Genomic DNA, 25,360 nt, shown 5'->3' on the forward strand with positions numbered 1-25,360 from the left:
GCTGATGCTAACTAAGCCTCAGGAGGCCATAGTGAGGCGAATAAAAGCCTAGGAAGGAGGAAGCTCACCGGGGCTTCCCAGGACGGAGAGTGTGAACATTCTGCTCTCTGAGGGTGGCGGAGGGGTGGCGGGGGTAGGGGAGGTGGGGGTGGGGGGGGAGGTAAGCATTTTCCCTGGGGACAGAGAAGCTCTGTGCTGAGAACAACCCCCCATTCTTGTCCTAGAGTGGAGACGTCAGGCCGAGGGTCACAAGGGCAGATTAATCAGTAAGCGAGGTATGCACCATCTCGAGCTGAGCAAGGTACTCACACGCTTAATTGTATTTACCTGCTAATCTGTGGTGAGAAATTTCACTGGGTTTCACCACATCTTTGAAGTGCTGGGGAACAGGTGAAATTGTGGATAGATGGGAAGGCACAATTGGGCCTTGGGTACTTTGCTTATTCGGTAGTTCAGCCCTGCATAATGGATTGGAAGATTAATCAGAAGGGACTGATAACAGAAGCAGCAGAAACCCTGGACCTAGTAGAAGGCAGAGCTGGGAGAAAACAGTAGCAGAGTCCAGGAGAAGAAGAAACCAATGTCTGCTGAGTAAAGAGCTGTAACCTGCTTAGGGGTACAGCAGCACCAGAGGCAGCTGAGATCACAAGTGGCCTGGCAGCCACGAGTAGGCCCAGACAGCAGCAGAAATCCCGGGTGAGAGTGAGAGGCCCAGAGGAGATACAGGGAGCCTGTCTGAGATGTTAAGGGTCTGTTCACTGAGCGTGGACACATCTTGCATAGGGGTTGCCCTCAGAGCAGGGCTTTGAACGAGTTCTTCACAGTTCAGTCATGTCCAAAGAAGTGAAACCAGACCAGACCCGAATTTTTAAATTTTGGGTGAACCGGAATGATAACCAGAACAGAAAAAATTAGTCGAAGCCCTGCTAGAAACCTAATCTCCCTCTTGGAAAACAGCGGCAGCACACACGTTGCATAGTGTAGGGTAATGCTATTTAGCTATATGCATCCCCTCCCTAGTGGAATCAGCTTTGCTCTTCCCCAAAGCATGCTGGGGATGAATTCAGGATGAACTCAGGCTAAGGTACAAGCCTGGGAGTGGTATGACTGGGCCAGTGGCCAAGGCCGAGGAATGCCTTAGCAATAGGAAGGAAAACATCTGGGCCTGGACGTGAAGTCCCTGGGAACACTGACTGCCCAGGGATGTGGGATAAAAACAATGAGGCTTAGTCCCAGCTAGAATGGTATATAACCTCGTGTCCCCTGCTAGGTGGTTGCGGAGTGCTCAACTGGTCCATCTGCCGCCCTGGGCCATGGTCCTGTAAGTAAGCTTCCCAAATAAACCATATATACATCACGATCACTGTTTCTGGAATCTTTCTTCAGTCTCTTAGAGATGCGGCTGACCTTGGGTTCAGGTGCTGCTGGGTTGTTACCCAACACGTAGCAACCAAATCTCCTGGTAGGATTTTCAGCAGAGTCAGGAATAGTGGTGCCCCACTCAAAGATGGCAGCCAACTGTGCCACTTTGAATGTGTGTTGCTCTGCACAGTCCTGCCAATAATCCAATCTCATGCATCAGGCTCCTGAAAGGGCTCACTACACCTCTTCCATGTCTCCCATTCTAGGACTTTAACCCATAATTTTCCCCATTCTGGTTATTGTTTTGGATCACTCAAATTGTAAAACTTCGGATCTGTTCCAGTTTCACTTTGCCAGTCATGACCAAACTGGTTCAAAGGCCAGCCTCAGGGTAGTTCTGCTGTGACAGACACTGGTTGAGGACCGTACTGAGGCTGTTGGTTGAGAACCAGACCAACAGTGAAGGGAGCAGAGCCAGCCAAGAGGTGTGCCAGCCCAGCTATGTAAGAGTAAACATCAATTCCCCACCACGAAGCTGTTATTTACATATTATTTCCTGTCACCTTTCCATGTGTTATGGCTCTGGGAATGTCTTTTGTGTTCTGGCTCTGATTAGATGAACGTGACATTATTAGTGACCAACCTATGTGTGCACCACAATAATAAATTTTGTATTGTTTAAATAACCAGTGAGTGCTTCACAGGTATGGTATGTATGTGTACTATGCAAGGCTTTCCAGGGAATGGAAGGTAGGACCTTAGTCTCTTTTAAACTTACTGAAAATGGACTCAGCTGTTCAGAATTTTAAACGAATGCATGTTAAGCATTATTTCTCTCTCCATTTTCAATTTCAAATTACATTCCCCTCTCCAAAATCAATTTCTGCTTAGTATAGCAGGTTGGAATCCCAACCCCTAAGAAAAAGACATGGCAGTGCAGAGTTACCCTTCTGAAATGGAGCCCCCTTACTCTGGAGGGCCTAAACAAGAGGGAGGAATGAGGTGAGCTTCCAGCTACTACCCTTGAGGAGAATGACCAAGTGTCGGGGAATGACGCACAAATGCCCTTCCGGGTTGGAAGTTTTGGCTTGGCTCACAGGGAGAGTGGTTATGGCTGAAGCATCTGAAGGCCAGGTTCATGGGTTCAAGGGCAGAAGTGTGGAATAGCGAAGCAAGCATGGGATTCAGCAGCACACGGACACAGATTCAAGTCTTGCAAATCCTGGCTCTGCCTCTTACTAGTAGTGTGACTTCAAACATTTCAATCTCATTGTAATTGTGAGTTGAATATACTATCTCAAACCTCACAACAACTCAGCAAGATGACAATCTTTATTGCCATTTTATAGATGAAGAAATTGAGGCTCAGAGAGGTTAAATAAATCAGGTAAGATGTCCAAATGAGCTAGGATTTGGATCCATTTGGATCTATTGTACCAAATTGCCTACCCTCCTTTGCTGCCCTGGTCTCACTCCACTTGGCTGAGCTGTCTCTCCAGTCTCCTTTAGTTTGTTTCCCTAAGCAAATCACAAAATAAATTTGTGTTCCTCAAACATGATGCAACAGAATGGAAGGTAAAATCCAGCAATACTGGCCAGAGATGAAAAATCTACCTTGTATAATCCACAAAGTATATAATCAGCCAAAATAACCGAGGGCTGAACTGTACAGGCATTTGAGTTAGGACAGTGTTATAGACTGAACCGTGTCCCCCTAAAATATGTGTTATAAACCTAAACCTTCTACCTGTGGTTATAATCCCATCTGGGAATGGGTTTTCTTTGTTATGTTGAAGAGATAGTTATTAATGTACGGTGTGTCTTAATCTCTTGAGATATAAAAGGGATTAAATAAACCAGCCAGCAAACAGAGATGGGGGAAGACAGATGCCAAGCCACATGAAGATCACCCAAAAGCAGAAGCTTAACAGAGACAAGGACTTCCCCCAGAGCTGACAGAGAGAGAAAGCTTTCCCCTAGAGCTGACACCCTGCATTCTGACTTCTAGCCTCCTAAACTGTGAGAAAATAAATTTCCATTTGTTAAAGCCATCCACTTGTGGTATTTCTGTTATGGCAGCACTAGATAACTAAGACAGGTAGATAACTCACTCACCATCTATTATGGCTAAACTGTGTCCCCCACAAAGATACGTTGAAGCCTTAACCCTTGGTATCTACGAATGTGACCTTGTTTGGAAGTAGGGACTTTGCAAATGTTATTCATGAACATGAGGTCATACTGGAGTAGGGTGGGACCAGTGTCCTTTCGAAAAGAGAAGAGACACAGACAGACATGGAGGGAAGACAGCAAGTGAAGATGGAAGCAGAGAGTGGAGTGATGCTGTCAGAAGTCATGGCATACCTGGGCCTGGAAGAGACAATGAAGGATCTTCCCCTGGAAACTTCAGAGAGAGCACGGCCCTCCTGACACCCTGAATTTGGACTTCTAGCCTCCACAGCTGTGGGAGAATACATTTCTGTTGTTTTAAGCCACCTGGTTTGTGGTACTTTATTATAGCTTCCCTAGGAAACTAATATACCATTCTATTCCCATGTCTTCACTAATTATTGAGGGCTTCATCATGATAACCCAGAGAAATATTTTCCATACAGATAGCAGGACTAATCGATGCTACTTGCTTGTTTAGCCCCCTGAGAATTTGTGTTTGAATTGGTTAACTGTGTGACCTTGGGTGAGTTACTTGACTTCTGGGCCTTGTTTTCCTCATCTGTAAAAGGGGGATCATATTATTGCCAACTTCATGGGATTGTTATGAGAATGAAATGAGTTAATATATGTAAAGCATGTAGTGTGTGCTGTATACCTGTTAAATAAGCTGGCTTTATGTTCACCCAGTCTGCACCACAATGTCTTCTGTGGGATTCTGACCGAAGCAACTCGGTGTTAGATGCCTAGCTAAGCAGATGGCCATTTCATGTTCTGTGCCCTGGTATCTGCAAGATGTGGATGTACTGGTCCCAGTGCCCTAGTCTCCTGGGACCACAGATATTGGCCTTCCATTTGGTCTTTCCTCTGGGCTCCTCAACTATTCCAGGCAGCTGTGGATACAACTTTCCTGCAGTTAAGCAGGAAATTAGACAAATTAACTCATTTCATTCTCATAACAATCCTATGAAATTGGTAATAATATGGTCCTGTTTTTACAGATGAGGAAAACGAGGCCCGGAAGTCAAGTAACTCACCCAAGTTCACACAGTTAACCAGTTCAAACACAAATTCTCAGCCAGCAACTAGGCTCAGCACGCAGCCTCATGTGGTGGGCTCAGCACACAGCCTCATGTGGTGGGCTCAGCACACAGCCTCACTGGTGGGCTCAGCACACAGCCTCACTGGTGGGCTCAGCACACAGCCTCATGTGGTGGGCTCAGCACACAGCCTCACTGGTGGGCTCAGCACACAGCCTCACTGGTGGGCTCAGCACACAGCCTCACTGGTGGGCTCAGCACACAGCCTCATGTGGTGGGCTCAGCACACAGCCTCACTGGTGGGCTCAGCACACAGCCTCATGTGGTGGGCTCAGCACACAGCCTCACTGGTGGGCTCACAGACTCACATGGTGGGCTCTGCACTACAGCCCAGAGCACTGCCCCATATTTTATGGTTGTTCCTAACTTCAGACTTTCTTGGCTTTGAATAGTGAACTTTTTACTGTGTGTGTGTGTGTGTGTGTTACTCAAGTCCTATTTGCACTAGTTTTTAATAAGGTTACCGGTATTAGACGGACAAATGTCTTTCTAGGTAAAACAGATTTATGCTATGCATCATTGCCTTTCCTGCTCAAAGATGAAAATAGGAGTTACAATCTGAGTGGGGACTACAGACAGTAAGACTGAGGATCCACCCCCCACCAGGCATACCAGTCTGCCACAGTTGGAGGCTGCCTTTGGCTACCCCTCCATCTGAAGTCTTTGTTCACTCAGAAAGCATGACTGAAATCCTTCTAGCAACATGCCAGTGGCTCTGCTTTCCCAGACGCTCCCATGAAGGCTTTGGCTCAGTGAACCCTGCAAGCAGCTCAGCTTCTCTCCTGACTTGTAATGAGGGCGTTCGTTACTATAGGTTCCCATAGCAGCTGCTGCTGTCCAATCTGTGCCCGCCTCCAGGCGAAGGATGAGCACCATCTCTGTGGGGGTGGCTTGGCTTCTTGGGGAGTGACCATGCCCAGCCCCGGAATGGTCAGCAGGCTACACGGCAAGGGCTGGTGTCCATGAAACACAAAGCTGGATGTGTTGAAGTTGATGGTGTGTCTAGATGTGAAATCTCAGAAAGAATTTCTGCTAAACTGATTTTTTATGTTTCCAGGATTCTCCTTCTGTGCTGGCTCACTCAGGCAGCCTTTGGAAGACTTCCTGGGTTTCCGGACCCATTTTTCTCCAGAGCACTCTTTGCAGCAGATCTTGAACTCCTGAGGACACATCTGGCCTTGCCCTCTAGCAGTTGAGTCAAGAGTTGTTCTTCTAAAGGTCACGAGAGCTTTTCCTATCCTAGAGGCATTTTATATTCTAATAAATCCTTTCCCTCTCTGATCACTAACAATTGAGACAGCTCTGCAAAAGAGGTGAGAAGAATTTTTAAAAAATATCTTTTCAGTTGGCTCACATAAATTCAATCTAAATTACTCACTTGTCAAGTCTCTTTTTATCCAAGGCCCGTGGCCTCATTCTTCATTTCTCTTCCCTCTGTAAATCACTGAAAAGGGCAAGGAAGCAAGGAAGCAGCAAGATGCATTAAATATGCACACGTTATCTTAAGATAAAAAAAAAAAAAAAGGCCTCAAACTCTCTGAGATTCCTATTAGTGCTTTGATTTGAGATGCTATTTTTGCAGCACTTCCCCAGCAATTAAGCAGGAAATTAGACAATCTGAACTGTTTGAAAGAGAAATACCCCAAAGTTTCTAACTAACCAGGTGATCTCTATCCTGCTTCATGAAATGAATCCTGCCAAAGATTCTCACTGAGCTCAGGCTACGACTCAGGGCAACTCCCTGGCCAACAAGCTGTGTTCCTTAGTAAGTTCCAAGATTCAGTTCCTTTGGGGAGTTGCTTAGGGAGAACATCAACATGTGCAACAGCTGAAGGAGTTTCATGGAGGAAACTTAGTTTCCCGGGATGTGCAGGTGACACTGCAGCCAAGATGATGGATGCCACCCCTGCCCCCCGCCCATGCAGTGATGTAAGGCACACAACCCTCCCTGTCTACCTCCTGCTAAAACCCTGTTGCCTCAGATAGATTGTTTTCCCCTCCACTCAAACCTGCATCAACCTGTCAGCATCAAAACAGCTTTCTTGAATTACAGCCGGGGTTCTCAAACTTTAGCATACATCAGAATCACTAGGAGGGATTGTTAAAACACAGATTCCTGGGCTCCACCTTCCAGAATTTCTAATTCAGTAGATCTGGGATGGGGCCCCAGAAACTGCATTTCTAAGAAGCTCCCAGATGATGCTGATGCTGTTGGTCCAGGGACCACATGTCGAGAATCACTGACTTAGGGTATTACCAGGACTAAGGTTAAAATGCAAGCGTTCTACTTGGAAGTAGCACGTTAAATGTTGATAACAGATACATAATACAATATAGTATGATATGAACTTAAACTGACCATGAATTAATAACTACCCTGGTGGTTTTTTTTTTTTTTTTTTTTGGTGGTACAGTGGTTAAGCGCTATGACTGCTAAGCAAAAGGTCGAAAGTTTAAATCCACCAGCTGCTCCTTGGAAACCCTATGGGGCAGTTCTACCCTGTCCTGTAGGGTCCCTTTGAGTCGGAATCGACTCAACAGCAATGGGTTTGGTTTGGGTTTTTTAAAAATTTTGGACCATTTGTTAAGTGCTTACTATGGATCAATCATTGTGCCCAATAATTTACATTTCATTTAATCCTCATAGTATCTTGTGAATTTATCATTATTTATTCCAATTTTCAAATGAAGAAATTTAGGCTTAAAAAAAAGCAACTTTCCTAATGGAAGTGATAGCAGCAGGATTTGAACTCAGGTCTGTCTCTTAAAAAGTCCATTCATGCTATTGAGAAACTTTAGGATAGTTTAAGATTCAATAAAGGCCAAAAGCCTTAGACCCAAGGCTCCCTGTAGTGTATTGGGAGGTCCCATGTCAGCCACTGACCTAATTTGACTCATCCTGTGTAAAGAAAGCCTGTTGCCATCAAGTTGATTCTCATGCATAGTAGAACCGCCCCTTAGGGTTTCCAAAGCTGTCATCTTTACAGAAGTAGGCTGCCACATCTTTCTGCCTTCGAGGGAAACACCAATTAAAAACCCCTACAAAACTGGAAATAGGTCCTAAGAATTCAGACCTAGGCTCACGTACATTTCTCCGAAGACCAGGGCATCTAGCTACTAGTACTCTGGGAGATTTTTTAACTATTTTTTTACAGTTTAGAAGTTTCCTCATCACATGTTTTTGAGAAGCCATGTCTGTTTCCCTGTAGCCACTGGAAACAAAAACCCTTTAAAAATTAATAGTGACTGTACTTATTTCAGACCTGCAGTTGGGCAGGAATTGGAAAGTATGTGTCTCAGAGAATCAATGGACTGGGAGAAGAACGGAATCCAAGCAGAGGACAGGCAGTGGAAGGAGGTTCCAGACCCAACCCCTGCTGGTAGAAGGAGGGGTTGTTGAATGCGGAGCTGGCCCAGGCTAGGAGGCTGTCCCTGGGCTTTACCATCAGGAAACTGTCATTCTCACTCATGTCCTCTGAAATCAGCCATGTCTGACTAGAGTGGTCTGTAGTTTGGGGTTGATAATATTCCCTGGGGATATGCCCAAGGCCTCAAACCAAGCTGGCCCCTAGAAAAGTGTGACAGGGATTCGTCATACTACTTATGTATGCCTGCGTGTGCGCGTGCCTGCGCGCACGCGCGCACACACACACACACAAGCGCACACGCACACACACGGCTCTGTGTGGTCATCTCCAGAGTAGCCTCAGTGGGGCACCACTGGACAGGATCAGCCCTGAGCAAAACTGAGGAGGCAGTGAGGGTTATTTTTACTGCAAGCCTACTTTCAGCACCCCCTTTCCTCCTTGGGGCACACCCACCCACCCAAGCCAGAAGCAGGCAGACATTAGCTCCCTGAAGGATGTCAAAAGATTCCCTCTACCACCTGGCCACTGAAAGTGCAGTCAGACCAGTGGCACAGACACCACTGGTATCACTGGGACCTTGTGAGAAATGCAAAGTCTCAGGCCTTCCCCAGAACTACCGAATCAAGATCTGCATTTTAACAAGGCCCATGCACAATAAAGTTTGAGGTGCATTGCTCTAAAACAGTAGTTCTCCGCCTTGGCTGCACTTTACAATCACCTGAGGAGCTTTTAAAAATCCTGATGCCCAGGCTTTACACTCAGACCAATTGAATCAGACTTCCTGGGGATGGGGCCCAGGCATCAGTTGTTTTTAAGCTCTCTAGGTGATTCCAAGGTACAGCCAGGGTTGGAACCAAACTCTGAAGAAGGAGGGATTTAGCAGCTGCCCCTCTGAGGAATATTTATATTTTCCTGTACAATACTGGAAGACTCAAAAGACTTCAGAATCCAAGGGAGTTAACCTCAACTGGCAAAATCTGAGGGGAGGCACTATATAACAGGGAAGGAGTTATGGGAAGGGGGCAGGAACCCCTCACATCACAGAAAGAAAGCTTTTGCCTTTCTGATTAATTGAAGAGTAAGTTTTGATTCTGACTTCATTAAAAAAAACCCACTGCAGTTGAGTCAATTCTGACTCATAGCGACCCTATAGGACAGAGTAGAACTGCCCCATAGGGTTTCCAAGGCTGTAAATCTTTATGGAAGTAGACTGCCATGTCCTTCTCCTGCGAAATGGCTGGTAGGTTTGAACCACTGACCTTTTGGTTAGCAGCCAAGTGTATTAACCACTATGCCACCAGGGCTCCTTTCTGACTTAAGTCATCCCAAAATGCAACAACAAAATAGCCTCCCATTTTGTCCATGAGTAAAATGACTTACCCATTCCAAGTGTACTTCCAGAGCAGGTTACTGTAATAAATAAAAACACAAGCATTTAAAATCTATTTGTTGATATACTCAAGGTGGTAAAGCTACAACTTAAGAAAGAATAAAGGGAGAATGAATCAAAGCATGAATAAGTACCAGCTTGGGTGACACCTATTGGCAATGTGACGTTTGCCAAGTCATATCACCTTTCTGTGCCTCAGTTTCTTATCTGTAAAGTGGTAAGAATAACAGTGCCAACCTCATAGGGTTGTTATAAGGATTAATTGAATTAATATATCTAAAGCACTTAAAATAGTACCTGGCATCTAAATAAACAAATCCATTGCCATCAAGTTGATTCTGACTCATAGTGACCCCATGTGACAGAGTAGAACTGCCCCATAGGGTTTCCAAGGAGTGGCTGGTGGATTCGAACTGCCGACCTTTTGATTAGCAGCTGGCCTCTTAACCATTGCACTACCAGGGCTCTGGGCCTGGCACATAGAACTCAATGAACACTCCAAACCAAACATATTGCCATTGAGTCGATTCCAATTCATAGTGACATTGTAGGACAGAGTAGAACTGCCCCATGGTGTTTCCAAGGAGTGGCTGGTGGATTTGAACTGCTAACCTCTTGGCTAGTAGCCAAACTCCTAACCACTGTGCCACCAGGGCTCCCAATGAAGGAACACTTAAAAAAAAAAAAAAAAAAAAAAAACCATTGCTTTCGAGTTGATTCCGACTCATAGCAACCCTATAGGACAGAGTAGAACTGTCCCATATGGTTTCCAAGGAGTGCCTGGTGGATTTGAACTGCCAGCCTTTCGGTTAGCAGTCGTAGGTAGGTCTTAACCACTACACCCCCAGGGTTTCCGAAGGAACACTAGTTGTTACTGTTCACTGTCCTGATTACCAGAATAAGCCATCATTGATATTACCATTAAAATGAAAAAAACTTCTCCTAAATGCATGATTTTTTCCAGGGAAACAGAGTCCCACACCTGAGTCTAGATACCCAATCCTTACAAAAGTGAAAAGGCTTCAGGCTTGACATAGCACCCCACCAAAGGGTATCTGAGTTCTGGCTAAGGACTTCTGGTGGCTGACAAACCATCAGAGGAATGACTCTCTAAGTGTTGAATTGCATCCATATGGGGCAAGAGAAGGAAAAAAAGACTTCCATTACTCACTTACGAACTGTATGATTATAGGCAAGCACATAAACTCATGTATTTATTCTTTCTTTTTAAAACTTAAAATATATTTGGCACCAGCTATGAGTGGTACAATGGTTAAGAGCGCAGCTGTTAACCAAAAAGTCAGTGGTCCAAACCCACCAGCAGCTCCACAGGAGAAAAGTTCTGCTCCAGTAAAGATCACAGCCTTGGAAACCCTGGGGCAGTTCTACTCTATCATACAGGGTCGCCATAAGTAGGAATCAGCTTGAGGACACCTAACAACAACAACATGTGCCAACTATGGAGAGTCAGAGAAATCATCATTTAGTAGGGGAGATACCACGCATTCAACTCACAGTAATATGGTGTGATAAAATAACAGTGCTGTTGGGTCATAAAGAGGGCCCCTGGTGGCACAACGGTTAAAGTGCTTGGCTGCTAACCAAAAGGTTGGCGGTTCAGCTGCCTGCTCTGTGGGACAAAGATGAGGCAATCCACTTCTGTAAGGATTTACAGCCTTGGAAACCCTATCAGGGCAGTTCCACTTTGTCTTATAGGGTCTCTATGAGTTGGAATCGACTCAACTTGGGTATTATTTTGAGGGGAGGCGTGGTCAAAAAAGATGGAGGGAGGGGGCTAGCTCAACCTATGGGAATTGGAGAAGTCTTCACAGAGGAGGGGAAATTTGGACTGGTGGGGTTCTCTAAGAGGAGATGGGGTGGAATTCCAGGCAGAGAAGACCAACAGCATCAGCTCAGAAGCATGAGGTGGTATGGGGCGTATATGTGTGTCTGGGGTGCAATAGGTGTGTGTGAATGATTCCATTTACTAGACTAGAGAATAGAGTCCTTCCAGGAGGATGTTATGGAAAAGCCTAGGATCAGGGCATCAGGACTGGAGGAAGACTCATTAGCAACCTGCGTTATGCAGATGACACAAACTTGCTTGCTGAAAGTGAAGAGGACTTGAAGCATCTCTTCATAAAGAAAACAAAAATCCTCACAACTGGTCTAATAAGCAACATCATGAGAAATGGAGAAAAGATTGAAGTTGTCAAGGATTTCATTTTGCTTGGATCCACAATCAATGCCCATGAAGGCAGCAGTCAAAAAATCAAAAGACACATTGCGTTGGGCAAATCTACTGCAAAAGACCTCTTTAAAGTGTTAAAAAACAAAGATGTCGCCTTGGAGACTAAGGTGCGCCTGACCCAAGCCATGGCTGTTTTCAATCGCCTCATATGCATGTGAAAGCTGAACAATGAATAATGAAGACCAAAGAGGAATCAATGCCTTTGAATAATGTTGTTGTAAAAGAATATTGAACATACTATGGACTGCCAAAAGAATGAACAAATCTGTCTTGGAAGAAGTACAGCCAAAATGCATCTCATGTACTTTGGACATGTTATCAGGAGGGATCAGTCCCTGGAGAAAGATACCGTGTTCACTAAAGTAGAGGGTCAGCAGAAAAGAGGAAGATTCTCAACAAAATGGACTGATAGACACAGTGGCTGCAACAATGGGCTCAAGCATAAAAATGATTTTGAGCATGGCTCAGGACCGGTCGGTATTTCTTTCTATGGTACATACGGTCGCTATGAGTCGGAACCAACTCGATGGCACCTAACAACAACACGAGGATGTTTTGGAAAAGCCTGGAATTGTGCTTTCCAATATGGTAGCCACAAAACAAAACAAAGCAAACTGGGAGACATCTAATTTAGGATGTTAATAATGCACTAACGCTTTACCAGGACTATACATGATTAATTTTAGCAACAGACTTTTGAGGCATATGTATGACTACATGTAGCTATTGAGCTCTTGAAATATCGCTAGTCCAAACTGAGATGTGCTGGAACTATAAAATGCACGCCAGATTTCAAAGACTATAAAAAAAAAAAAAGACTAGTATGGGGGAAGAAAAAGAATGTAAAAGATCTTATTAATTATTTTTTATATTGGTTACATGTTGAAATGATTGTATTTTGGATATGTTGGGTTAAAAGCTATATTCTTCAACTTAATTTCATCTGTTTTGTTTTACTTTTTTTAATGTGGCTACTGGAAAATTTAAAATTTCCACATAGAGTCTGCATTATATTTCGATCGGTGCAGGTGTAGGAAGACAGATGGTGAAAGACCTTGAATGTCATGCTCAGACAACTACATTTTATCCTATGGAACAAATGGAAAACTTGAGGGTTGTGAAACATAAAAATAACACAATTGGATTAGTGTCCTGGAATAACTCTGGTAATAGTACAGAGGCTGGAGAGAAGGAAGAAAGGTAGGACTGGCTCTAGGGTCAAGGTGGTAAGGGCCGGAAGTATGGCTGTAGCTGTGGAAATGAAGAGAAGTTGGATTTTATCAGGGAGGCAAACAGGACAGGACTTGGAGTCTACTTAGACATGGAGGATGAAGGAAAGGGAAGCTGACTCCAGGGTTTTCAGTTTGTGTACTTGAAACAAGGATGATATAAGGAATATCAGAAATGTCAGGAGAAAAAGATCAGGTGTTCATATGGGCCCTGGAGTTTGCAATGCCTGGGACATCCCCGGGCAGAGGAATCAAGTTGGAATATGGATTTAGAGGTTAGGAGGAGAGAAGGCCTGAAGACAGAGATTTGGGACCCTTGGAGTCTCAGTTTCCTCATTTATAAACTGGAGATAATAAAATCTGTCGAACCTACCTCAGGGTTATTTTGAGCATTCAATGAGATATTAAATGTGGAAACACTTGAAAAATTATAAAATATTATGTAAATGGGTTGGATTATTGTTATAGAGTTTTAGGCTTCTCTGCCGAAAAGCTCTTCCTCGCTTCCCCTTCTGCCCCCATCCCCTGCCCCCGAGAACCCATGTCTGTTCCTGCCCACAGGCCATGCTGTGGGCCAGCTTGTCCTGTGGACAAATTAATGAAAAAAACAAGGAATCAGAGCATGACAGCCAAGGACAGTGAGAACATCCCCTCAGGAGGAACTGGCCTGGTTCCCTCACAGGTGCTATCTTGAACCTTTGTGTTACCAACAAATAATTGGAATTTTGAGATCCTATTTTTTTTTTTTTTTGGTTATCAGTAAAAATTTGGGAGCTCCTGTGTTTACCTGCAAAGTTCTAGGGCTTCATCATCTCTTTCCTTTAATTTTAGAAATATACGAAAAATACATGACTGTGCCCTGGGCAAGGCAGCAGAGGGGGCTGAAATAAAGAGCAGAATTGCTCATGTGTTTCTGGCAGCTTTGGGGAGATGGCAGTTACTGACAGCCCTGCTTTGTGATCACAGACTGCCCACTCACATTGCCAAACCTAGCTTCTGATTTATAACACCGTTTTTTCTGATCCTCCAACTCTTCTCCAGTCATAATTCTGAACCTGTGAAAATAAAGGTTCGAGCCCCTCAGTTTCCAATATCCCTGGTGTCTATCATTATCTCTAAGACTAGGTTCCAAATCTATCCCAAATCTCAGAGAACCATTTTTAATTAGCTTTACTGCCCAAGCAGCAAGCATCTGGCCCTTTTTCTTCAGGGGACGAGAGGGACAGGGAAGGGAGGAGTACCCCTAAATAAAATTATAATAAAGCAGCACGATTCCAAAGAGGGTTGGGGTCCCGGGAAGCCAGAACCAGCCTGGAAATTTCACGTTCTTTGCAACTTTCCTACATAGCAAAGGAGGTGACTGCTCTGAGTCTTAGTTCATAGATCTAGTTGGGGGTTGGTTTTAAATAAACAGTTATAACTTGGTCTACCTGAATATATTTTTTGGGGGCAGAAGGTAAGCTTCAGTCCTGTCGCAGCAACTGGAGAGACCATCACAGTATACACATCTCCACAGGGTATCTCGGTGACATCACAGAAGCTGAGGCTGGAGCTAGGGGCACACGTGAAGATGCCTTTGGAGCCATAGAGGTCGGTGCTGTAGTTGGCAGAGCCCCTGGAGGCTTGCCAGTAGATCCGGATGCCATTAGGGCCCAGCCTATATAACTTCACCCCCAAAGGGCAGCAGACACCTGAAAAATAAAAACAAACTCCTTTACTACCACAGGGAAACAATACCATCAGTTGCCACATGGTTGACTCCAACTTATGGCGACCCCATGTATATTAGAGTAGAACTGTGGTCCACCGGGTTTCAGTGGCTGATTTTTCAGAAGTAGATTACCAGGCCTTTCTTTTGAGGTGTCTCTAGGTGGACTCAGACCTCCAGTCTTTCAGTTAGCAGCTGCTGAGTGTGTTAACTGTTTGCATCACCCAGGGACTTCACAGGGAAATAATATAAGTAACCTCTTACAAATAATATGATTAATTACAGCAAAATTTGAGGCGGTACCCAAATTCTTCTGTGGTGGGCCACCTGGTCAAAAATTCATGTGTGGGGTGGGGTGGGCATGAATTTTTAATATAGAACAAACGGTGAGTCAAAAAGGTCCACACCTGACAGATACTCATTGTACATGACTCAAACTTTATGAGTCAAATGCACAGAGCCCTTGGCAAGATCCTTCGTAATACTCTAGTTTCACGTAATTTCAGTGGGATTAAATTCGACTATAAATGACAATAAACCAAAAACAAAAACAAAACACAGTTGCTGTCAAGTCAGTTCTGACTCATGACAACCCCATGTGTGCCAGAGGAGAACTGTGCTCCATAGGGTTTTCAGTGGCTGATTTTTTGGGAAGTAGATTGCCAGGATTTTCTTCTAACCTAACCCTCCAATCTTTCAGTTAGCAGCCCAGTGCATTACCCATTTGTACCACCCAGGGACTCCTATAATTAATTATACTCAGTTTTAATTGAAAAGACTAATTTTGTTGAGCCAGGTAGCATAACACCTTGGGAGCAGTCATTTACACAAGAAGCAGGTGACCAAGCTTTGCTAGTCCACACTTCACTTGTGCTAGCTGATTTAGGTGCCTTTTACTGATCTATTTTTTTTTTCTTTCTAAAGTTCTTGAGCAGGCCCTGCCTTGGGGCAGGGCAGCAAATGATAGATTCTAGTAACTAAAATAAAACAAACAAAAAAAATAAATCAGATACAGATGATCAGGCTCATTTGATTTATTCTTTTAAAATAAACAACTTTTCCAGGTATAAAGGTAAGCAATGTGCCGTATCCCTAGAAGCGGATATCAGGATGAGAACGTAGGTGGTGAATCTAATGAAAGGTAATGGGCCAAAGGAAAGTATAAACCACATTACATATGTGTAACACTTTATAAATGCTTTTACACTACAATTTGATTCTCAAAACAACTTCTCAAGGGAAGCTAGGAAAAAATTATTATCCATATTTTTCTTACCACTGAGGAAAGTGAGAATTGGGGAAGTTAAGGCGATAACGTATAGACTTCTATTTGGAGATTCTTTCCAGTACCCCAAGCATGGCAAAATTATATTTCAATTCTCTCACCCCACATCCTGTGCAGACATAATCAACTGATCATGACTCTGTCCCATTAAGCCTGGAAGGCATCCTCAGCAGCCACTTCAGTGGTTTAGAGTCATGCAAGAGGGATTTTATTTGCTAACCGTGCACCACTTCTTCCTTCCCCTGCTATTCCCTAATGGTTTGGTCTTTGTAAAGAACAAGGCACAATATTCTCCAGAGGCAGATGCCTTTACTCTTTTAGCCTGTCAAAACAAGAAACCACAGATGGAGTTGGAGTGGCTTAGAAGAAAGATAGTAGTATGATAATGAGAAGAAAAAAATCTAAGCCAAATAAAATATGTGATCTAATGCTTTCTGAGAGCTCCGTCAGGCTGAGTTGCTCTGTGCTGCAGGTAGTTGTGTCATATAAAAACACTTTCTTCCTTCAAAGAAAGTACACCTGAACCTGTTACCTGGGGAGTGCATTCATGAGCTACCAACAGAAGCCTCTGAAGCTTTGAAATTTTAGGTTATGGGAGAAACTGTAAACATTTGGGAAAGTAATCTGAATTTATATTGCAAATTTTCAAGCTAGACAGAGATACAGCCATTTTTTTTTTTTAATGAAAAGAAAGGGTTTACGCTTGGGTTTATAATAACGTGCTTATTAACACTCTAGAGCTAGAGTTTGAAGACCCTGGTTGAGGCAAATGGTTAACGCACTTGGCTGCTATACAGTAAAAGTCCCCCCAGAGATGCCTCAGAAGAAAGGCCTGGCGGTCTGCTTCCCAAAAAGCAGCCATTAAAAACCCTATGGAGCACAGTTGTACTCTGACACGTGTGGAGTTGCAATGACTTGGAATCGACTTGACGGCAACTGCTTTAGAGCTGGAGTTTAGAATTTACTTACTGGAGGAGTAACTTTGGAAGGCACAATCTGCAGTCAGCCCCGTGGCACTAACTGCTTTTAATGCCACTGTGTAATTGAGGCCGCATGTGATGCAACCCAGGAGGCAGTGGTTTTCATGGGTGTGACATGTAGACTGTCCAGCCTGTGACTCCAGCACTGCCACATAGGTTTGGACCCCAGTTCCAAGAGTCCAGCTCACGTTGATGACCGACTGGGTGACCTGGGTTACTGTCAGACCTGCTGCACAGCACGGCACTTGAAATTAGGAAAAAGAGAAAGTATTAGAACTTTACTCCCCATGACGGTTGTTGGTGAAAAAAAAGAAGGAAAAAAAAAAAAAAGAAAACAAACTATCAAAAAAGCTATTTTGCCTGTGTTTAAATTGAATAACCTGGAATTTTTGAAACCTTCAATTGTTAATCAAAATTTCCTTCCTGCTTTTTTCGTCTGATACATCATGTAATATCAACTGTATATTGTGGGTGATTTCACCAAGAATGCAGTGCGCAAACTGGCCAGTGGGTAATGCAGTGTCTCACCCAATTTTTTTCTTCAGAAGAAAGAAATCCTTTGTTATCCCCTGACTTTTTCTAGCCGGGATTTTCAAAGCAATGGTTAGTTATATTCACCTCTACTTCTTCATAAGCATTTGCAATGAAATACATTTTGTCTTTCTCATGCATTTCATAGCACATCATTCATTACAAAAATTTGAGATATACTTAGCCACACCTGATACTATACTCAAGTCTCAATTTTTCAGGGACCCATTAGACAGGATATAGGTTATCTGGAATCTTCATGGGTGTGTGTTTGGTATTGCTATTCTGCTGCTTTTTAGGTATTCAACTGTCATAGTTTAAGGTGCCTTCCCTTGGATATAAGGGGAAATGATGCCCAAAGGCTTTAAGGGATTTGCTAAATTTCATTCATGCATAAAACGATATATGCTGAAGGAATAACAGCTTTCTTTTTTCAAGCTCTTTTACAATGCATCAGGCGCTATGTTAAGAGCTTTATGCCCAAACCAAACCCACTGCTGTTGAGTCAATTCCGACTCGTAGCAACCCTACAGAACAAAGTAGAACTCCCCCACAGAGTTTCCAAGGAGCATCTGGTGGATTTGAACTGCCAACCTCCTGGTTAGCAGCCATAGCTCTTAGCCACTTCACCACCAGGGTTTCCAAGAGCTTTATAACATCAGTTAATTTAATATTCACAACCATCCTATGAGACCATTATTCTCCTTGTACTGATAAGAAAACCGGAGCTCAAAAAGCATTTTTAGAGAACGATCTGGAAGAGCCGAGTCAAATCAATAATAAATCAGCTCATTTGGCTACTTGTTAGCTGTTCTGCTAGACTATGCCATGGGGGAATAGGACTTAAAAGAAACGTTTTGCAAAGTTAATGTATTTCTTCTTTGATGGCAGTGGTTCTGAAAACATGAGAGTCTTCTGACATAACCTGTGTCCAGATGTTGAATGTTTTATTTTCTAAGACTGGGACCCTTAATAATGCAATATAATACATTTCTACCACACTTAGGGCAGACCCAATAAGAAAATTCATGTCTTAAAACAATTCCTAAAGGCCCTGCTGAAGCCAGTGTTCAGGCTGATGGCACTACATACCCGTTTCCAGGGGCACACTGTAGCTTGGCAGGCTCTGTCCTGCCTGTGTTTCGGCCACAGCTGTGATGGAGAATGCTGAGCCGCAGGGCAGGCCCTCCAGGGTGCAGGACTCGCCCTTGCTGCTGCACCGGTACAGCCCTTTCTCCCCTTGGGCAGTCACCGTGTAAGTGGCGTCATCGTTAGTGGATCGCCAGTGCACATTAATCACGGAGAACGCGTCCTTTGAAACATTTTTTATTTCAGGACTACAAGGAGCTAAGAGAATTGAGGTTATTCATTGAAACAGCATGAGTCAAAAATACCACATGTGCCATTTGGTAGAAGTTGACTTTTATTCTCCAACCCAGATTGCCATCGCTTTCAACCATACTAGTCACAGAGACCAAATTCATAGAGCCTTTGTATGGAAAACTGTTGACACTAACATATGATACTGGGTTCCTGTAGTGTTAGACTAGCTGGAAAATGTTTAAGAGCATTTTGAACTCCAAAATAAGTAAGACAAAAACTTACAATCTTAACCTTCAGGGTGTAAATACAGGGCAGGCCTCCCAAAGGCAGGTGGAACTACACTGCTAATGTGATCATTGATGAAAACTTCTACTCTCTCCATGGTCTTCTCTTTTTTTTTCCCCACTTCTCGCCTCTTCTCTTCTCTTCTGCCTCTACTTAGTTCAACAGGGAATCTGAACTCTGTAAATAGGATTTAACTTCTTTATAGGTCTTGCTCAACGCCCATCCTGAAGGACATAAAACCAGCTGCCATTGAGTTGTCTTTGACTCATGGCAACCTCATGTGGGCCAGAGTAGAACTGTGCCCCACAGAGTTTTCAATGGCTGATTTTTCAGAAGGAGATCACCAGGCCTTTCTTCCGAGTTGCCTCTGGGTAGACTCTAAACTCTACCTTTTCAGTTAGCAGCTGAGCACATTAACCTTTGCACCACCCAGTGAGCCCTCTGAGGGACAGAGGTGGGGTGAATCATTCAGATATCAATAAAGGAAGTCATAGCTGTGCCATACCTGTGGTTATAATTCGGGAGGTACATGACATGTTGCTGCCCCGGACTTCGCTGAACGAATACACCGTGATGTTGTACTTGGTGTCACACTCTAGAGCCGAAAGGGTGCAAGCAGGGGCGGTATCATTGCACTCAATCACATTGTACCCATCTACAGCCTTAGTTTCATAGAGTTCAGCACCACGAGCAGGAGACCAGACAATCTCTACTCTGTCACCGGACACGAACACAGGGTTAATGTCACTAGGACAACAGGGAGCTGAAAGGAAGAGCAGAGAGAATGCAGGTCAGGACAGAGAAATGCCACCAAAGGGGTCATTAAGATCCTGACCTCCCCATGCTCAGAGCTTCTGCCACTGCCCTCCTCAATTACTGCAGTTATCTTCTACCAGTAGATGCTTCAGTCTTGGCTTAACACCCACTGCATAGGGGAGAAATCTTCAGCCTGACATTCAAGATCATTAACAAACTGCAACCAGCCTACATGTTCAGCTACATCTTCTCCCCATTCCCTGCTACACCACACCCCTCAATGCCCACCCCACATGGGCTCTCATTTCTCTATGCCTTAAGACCACCAATCCCCCTGCTGGAATACCTTTCCATTTTTTTTGCCCAAAAAAATCATACTTAGTCTAACTTCTCAGATCCTATCAGCCTCTGCTGACATGAAAACAGATAAAGCTGGGGGGAGGACGGGAGCATAACAATATTAGAAGATTTTAGATGAGACTCTAAAAACCAAAAACCAAACCCATTGCCGTCTAGTCAATTCCAACTTATAGAGATCCTGTGGGACAGAGTAGAACTGCCCCATAGGGTTTCCAAGGTGCAACTGGTGGATTCAAACTGCCAACCTTTTGGTTAGCAGCCAAGCTCTTAATCACTGTACCACTAGGGCTCCTGATGAGACCCTACAGAGCCCCAAAGACAAATTCTAACTAATGCCTAACTTAGCTTGGAGTTTCTGTGGAATGTTCTTGCCCTACCCAAATTCCACCCATTCTTAACGATCTAGTTCAAGGCTACTCCCTCCAGAAGGCCCCCTTGCATTCCTGAGATCATATTGATAGTCTCTTACTCCAAATTCCAATGGCACCAATTATTTGGATCCCTCATCCTTGTAAATGCTATTGTAACCCAGCTAATAGTGTCATTTATATAACTATATGGTAGTATTCTTATTTATAAATATTAACTGATTAATTTCAAGCCACTCACTCCATTAATTCCCATATGCCAATCACACTGCAATAAGTATTGAGGATGAAAAGATAAGTAAAACATGATCCCTGCCTTGTATAAGATCCAAGCCTAGTGGAGGAGAAAAATAGTAACAATAATGATCAACCCAGTGCAGTTGAGTCGATTCCAGTAATGTTACCTTGGGGACTAAGGTACACCTGACCCAAGCCATAGTATTTTCAATAGCCTCATATGCATATGAAAGCTGGACAATGAATAAGGAAGACTTAAGAACTGACAACTTTGAATTATGGTGTTGGTGAAGAATACTGAGTATACCATGGACTGCTAGAAGAAAAAACAAATCTGTCTTGGAAGCAGTATAGCCATAATGCTCCTTGGAAGCAAGGATAGTGAGACCTTGTCTCACATACTTTGGACATTTTATCAGGAGGGGCCAGTTCCTGGAGAAGGACATTATGCTTAGTAAAGTAGAGGGTCAGCAAAAAAAGAGGAAGACCCTCAACAAGATGGATTGACACAGCAGCTGCAACAAAGGGCTTGAGCAAAACAGCAATTGTGAGGATAGTGCAGGACCCGGCAGTATTCTGTTCTGTAGTACATAGGGTCGCTATGAGTTGGAACTAACTCGACGGCACCTAACAACAACAACAACAATAACAATACTAACAGAAATGGCTAGGTGGTGCTTTACCATTTACAAAGACCTTTTCAGATTCAGATCTTCATTATTATTTGTCCCATTTTGCAGAAAAGGTGTACTAGGGACTAGCAAGGTAGGCCCATCTTACAAATGAGTTAGTGGTCAAGTTAGGACTTAAACCCAGGTGTCCTACTCCAAAACCCTCCACACCACACAGTCTCTTCATCATCGCATCTGCTCTGGTCTCTTCAGTATCTAGCACAGGGCTGAGCTCTGAGATCTTTGTGGAAGGTTCAATTTTTCAGAGCAAGGTTGAACAACTATACTCTTTCCCTTCCTTTCACTTGCTTCCAAGCTATACATTCTGGTCAAAATTTCCTACTCTGGAAAGAACATGAGAGAAGAAATTCATTTTCTGTTATTGGCCCTAGAAGGACTCCCAGGTGGTCTGTGTAAGTCAGTGAGTGAAATAGGTGATCCATTCTGCTGCTGAGTTTAGTGAACTCAGAATTCCCTTTACAAGCATCAAATGCAACTTACCTGTGGTATAATTGAACACATCACCCAGAGGACTCTGCCCTGCCTTGTTATAGGCAAAAATGCTAATAAAGTAAGTGAAGCCACACTCAGATAGGAAATCGCACATGGTGAGGGATGTGTTGCAGTGTACTTCCAAGCCATCATCGCTCTTCACAAAGGCCACATAGTATTCTCCCAGGTTAACATTGGGCCAAGCCACAGAGAGGTGGCCAGGTGGGTCTTCTTGAATTGTCACTCTTCCAGGTGCACAAGCAACTAGGAAATGATAATTAAATAATAAGTAGTTGTGAGAGCAGGGCAAGAGAGTTTCTTTGCATCTTTGCAATTGTCCGGGACTTCAAGACAACCTAAATCAGCAGCTCTGAGCTTTGTAACAGATTGAATATGGTGCATGACATGCAAAACTATGTATCAGAAGCATTAGAAGATTGTCTTTATAGAAACAAAGGCGATGACATAAACAATACAACAAACTCTGATGACCTGTCCGAAGTCTCTTGTTATATGAAACGTTCTTTGAAACAATGGACTACCAGAGTTTGATAGTCATTTTATGATGTAGGAATTTTCATTAGTTAGCACATTTGTTGAAAGATTTGATCTCTATTAGAAATGAAGCAAGTCTGGCCCGAGTGGAATAGAGAATAGCCCTGCAGTTATCCTTTTTAGAGATAATAACGTTTGTTGCTGTGTGCTGTCAAGCATATTCTGACTCATAGCAACCCCATGTGTTACAGAGTAGAACTTCCCTATAGGATTTTCTTGGCTGTAATCTTTACAGAAGCAGATCACCAGGTCTTTCTCTGTTGGAGCTACTGGGTGGGGTTGAACCACCAACCTTTCAGCTAGCAACCAAGCGCTTAACTGTTGTGCTACCAGGGCTCCTTAGAGATAATAATGCAAACACAAAACCAAACTCGTTGCTGTCAAGTCCATTCTGACACAGAGCGACCTTATAGAACACAGTAGAACGGCTACATGGGGTTTCCAAGCAGCAACAGGTGGCTTCAAACTGCCGAACTCTTGGTTAGCAGATGAGCTCTTAACCACTGCACTGTCAGGGCTCCAGAGATAATAATAGTTATCATTTACTGTGCTTTCTATTAACGTTTTCTCTAATTCTCCCAATGATTATCCTCATTTTACAGATGGGGAAACTGAGGCTCATAGAAGGTTGATCGGCTGCCCAAACACACACAGCTAGCAGGGGTGGAGCTGGTTCTTTATGATACACCACACAAATTGTATACAAAGCTGCAATAGTATGGGAAGTTCTTCTGATTTCAGCTTCCCATGTTCTGATACACAGAACACATTTTCCCACCATGCACCCTTCAGGGAGCACCTTAAACAGTCAATGTACCAGATGCTAGGGGCAAGAAACAGATCAAGTAGTACAAGTAACTCAATGCAAACTAAGGAAGACATCCTCAGGTGTCCTAACATTTATCTCACATAATATATGCCAGACTACATCAGCAATAGGCGTCAATCGCTTTGGTTAATATTGCCTGTTTTTCACTTATAACAGGCTGAAACACTGCCCAGTTATGTGCCACCCTCACTATCGTTGCTATGCTTGATCCCATTCTTGCAGCCACTGTGTCATCTCCTCGAGAGTCTTCCTCTTTTTCATTGACCCTGTACTTTACCAAGCATGAGGTCCTCTCCAGGGACTGGTCCCTCCTGATGGTACGTCCAAAGTAAGCATCACCATCTTCACTTTTAAGGAGCATTCTGGCTGTACTCCTTCCAAGAAGAATTTGTTAGTTCTTCTGGCAGTCCATGGTATATTCAATATTCTTCTCCAACACCGTAATTCAAAGGCATCAATTCTTCTTTAGTCTTTCTTTTTCATTGTCCACCATTCCCTTGCATATGAAGCAATACCATGGCTTAGGTCAGGTGCACCTTAGTCCTTAAAGTGACATCTTTGCTTTTTAACACATTAAAGAGGTCTTTTGCAGCAGATTTGCCCAATGCAAAACATTGTTTGATTTCTTGACTGCTGGTTCTGTGGGAATTGATTGTGGATCCAAGTAAAATGAAATCCTTGACAACTTCAATATTTTCTCCGTTTATCATGATGTTGCTTACTGGTCTTGTTGTGAGGATTTTTGTTTTCTTTATGTTGAGGCGTAATCTATACTGAAGGCTGTAGGAGTCTTTGATCTTCATCAGTAGGTGGATCAAGTCATCTTCAATTTCTGCGAGCAAGGTTGTGTCATCTGCCTAATGCAGGCTGTTAACGTGTCTTCTTCCAATCGTGATGCCCTGTTCTTCATCACAGAGTCCAGCTTCTCAGATTATTTGCTCAGAATACAGATTGAATAAGTATAGCAACATGATAGGACCTTGACACACACCTTCCTGATTTTAAACCACTCAGTATCTCCTTGTTCTGTTCGAACGACTGCCTCTTAGCCTATGTACAGGTTCCGCATGAGCACAATTAAGTGTTCTGAAGTTCCCATTCTTTGCAATGTTATTCATAATTTGTTATGATCCACACAGTTGAATGTCTTCTCATGGTCAGTAAAACACAGGTAAACATCTTTCTGGTATTCTCTGCTTTGAGCCAGGATCCATCTGACATCAGCAATGATATCCCTGGTTCTACGTCCTCTTCTGAATCCAGCCTGAATTTCTGGCAGTTCCCTATCAATGTGCTGCTGCAACCATTTGTGAATCATCTTCAGCAAAATTTTACTTGCATGTGATATTAATGGTATTGTTAATTTCTGTATTCAGTTGGATCACCTTTCTTTGGGATGGGAAAAAATATGAATCTTTTCCAGTCAGCTGGCCAGGTAGCTGCCTTCCAAATTTCTTGGCATAGATGAATGAGTGCTTCCAGCATCACTTCCATTTGTTAAAACACTCAACAGTATTCCATCAATTCCTGGAGCCTGTTTTTCACCAATGCCTTCAGTGCAGCTTAGACTTCTTCCTCCAGTACCACTGGCTCTTGATCATATGCTACCTCCTGAAATAGTTAAACATCAAAAAATTCTTTTTGGTACAGTGACTGTTTGTATTCCTTCCATCTTTTTTTGATGCTTCCTGCATCATTCAATATTTTGGCCATAGAATCCTTCAGCATTGCAACTTGAGGCTTAATTTTTTTTTTTCTTCAGTTCTTTCAGCTTGAGAAATGTTGAACGTGTTCTTCCCTTTTGGTTTTCTAACTCCAGGTCTTTGCTCATTTCATTATAATACTTTACTTTGTCTTCTCTAGCCTCCCTTTGAAATCTTCTGTCCAGCTCTTTTACTTCTTCATTTCTTCCTTTTGCTTTAGCTATTCTATGTTCAATAGCAAGTTTTGAGTCTCTTCTGACATCCATTTCGGTCTTTTTTTCTATCCTGTTGTCTTAGTTACCTCATGCTGCTATAACAGAAATACCACAAGTGGATAGCTTTAACAAAGAGAAATTTATTCTCTCACAGTCTAGGAGGCACCAGCTCCAGGGGAAGTCTTTCTCTCTG

At 43.4% G+C, this 25,360-nt stretch overlaps 1 protein-coding gene across 1 annotated transcript in view; it reads right to left on the bottom strand.

Moving 5' to 3' along the window:
- Positions 1-5,411: 5,411 nt before the first annotated feature.
- Positions 5,412-25,360, bottom strand: part of FNDC7 (fibronectin type III domain containing 7) — a 32,710-nt gene continuing 12,761 nt past the window's right edge. The window contains exons 6-12 of the mRNA XM_023547431.2: positions 21,875-22,129; positions 19,487-19,744; positions 18,466-18,720; positions 16,832-17,086; positions 14,300-14,560; positions 9,380-9,409; positions 5,412-6,075 (exon numbers count right to left, since the gene is read on the bottom strand). Of these exons, the coding sequence (XP_023403199.1) occupies positions 6,044-6,075; positions 9,380-9,409; positions 14,300-14,560; positions 16,832-17,086; positions 18,466-18,720; positions 19,487-19,744; positions 21,875-22,129 (1,346 nt within the window). The 3' untranslated portion in view covers positions 5,412-6,043. The remainder of the gene's footprint in view (positions 6,076-9,379; positions 9,410-14,299; positions 14,561-16,831; positions 17,087-18,465; positions 18,721-19,486; positions 19,745-21,874; positions 22,130-25,360) is intronic.

The sequence above is a fragment of the Loxodonta africana genome, chromosome 3, assembly GCF_030014295.1.
Source record: "Loxodonta africana isolate mLoxAfr1 chromosome 3, mLoxAfr1.hap2, whole genome shotgun sequence".
NCBI classification, from domain to species: domain Eukaryota; kingdom Metazoa; phylum Chordata; class Mammalia; order Proboscidea; family Elephantidae; genus Loxodonta; species Loxodonta africana.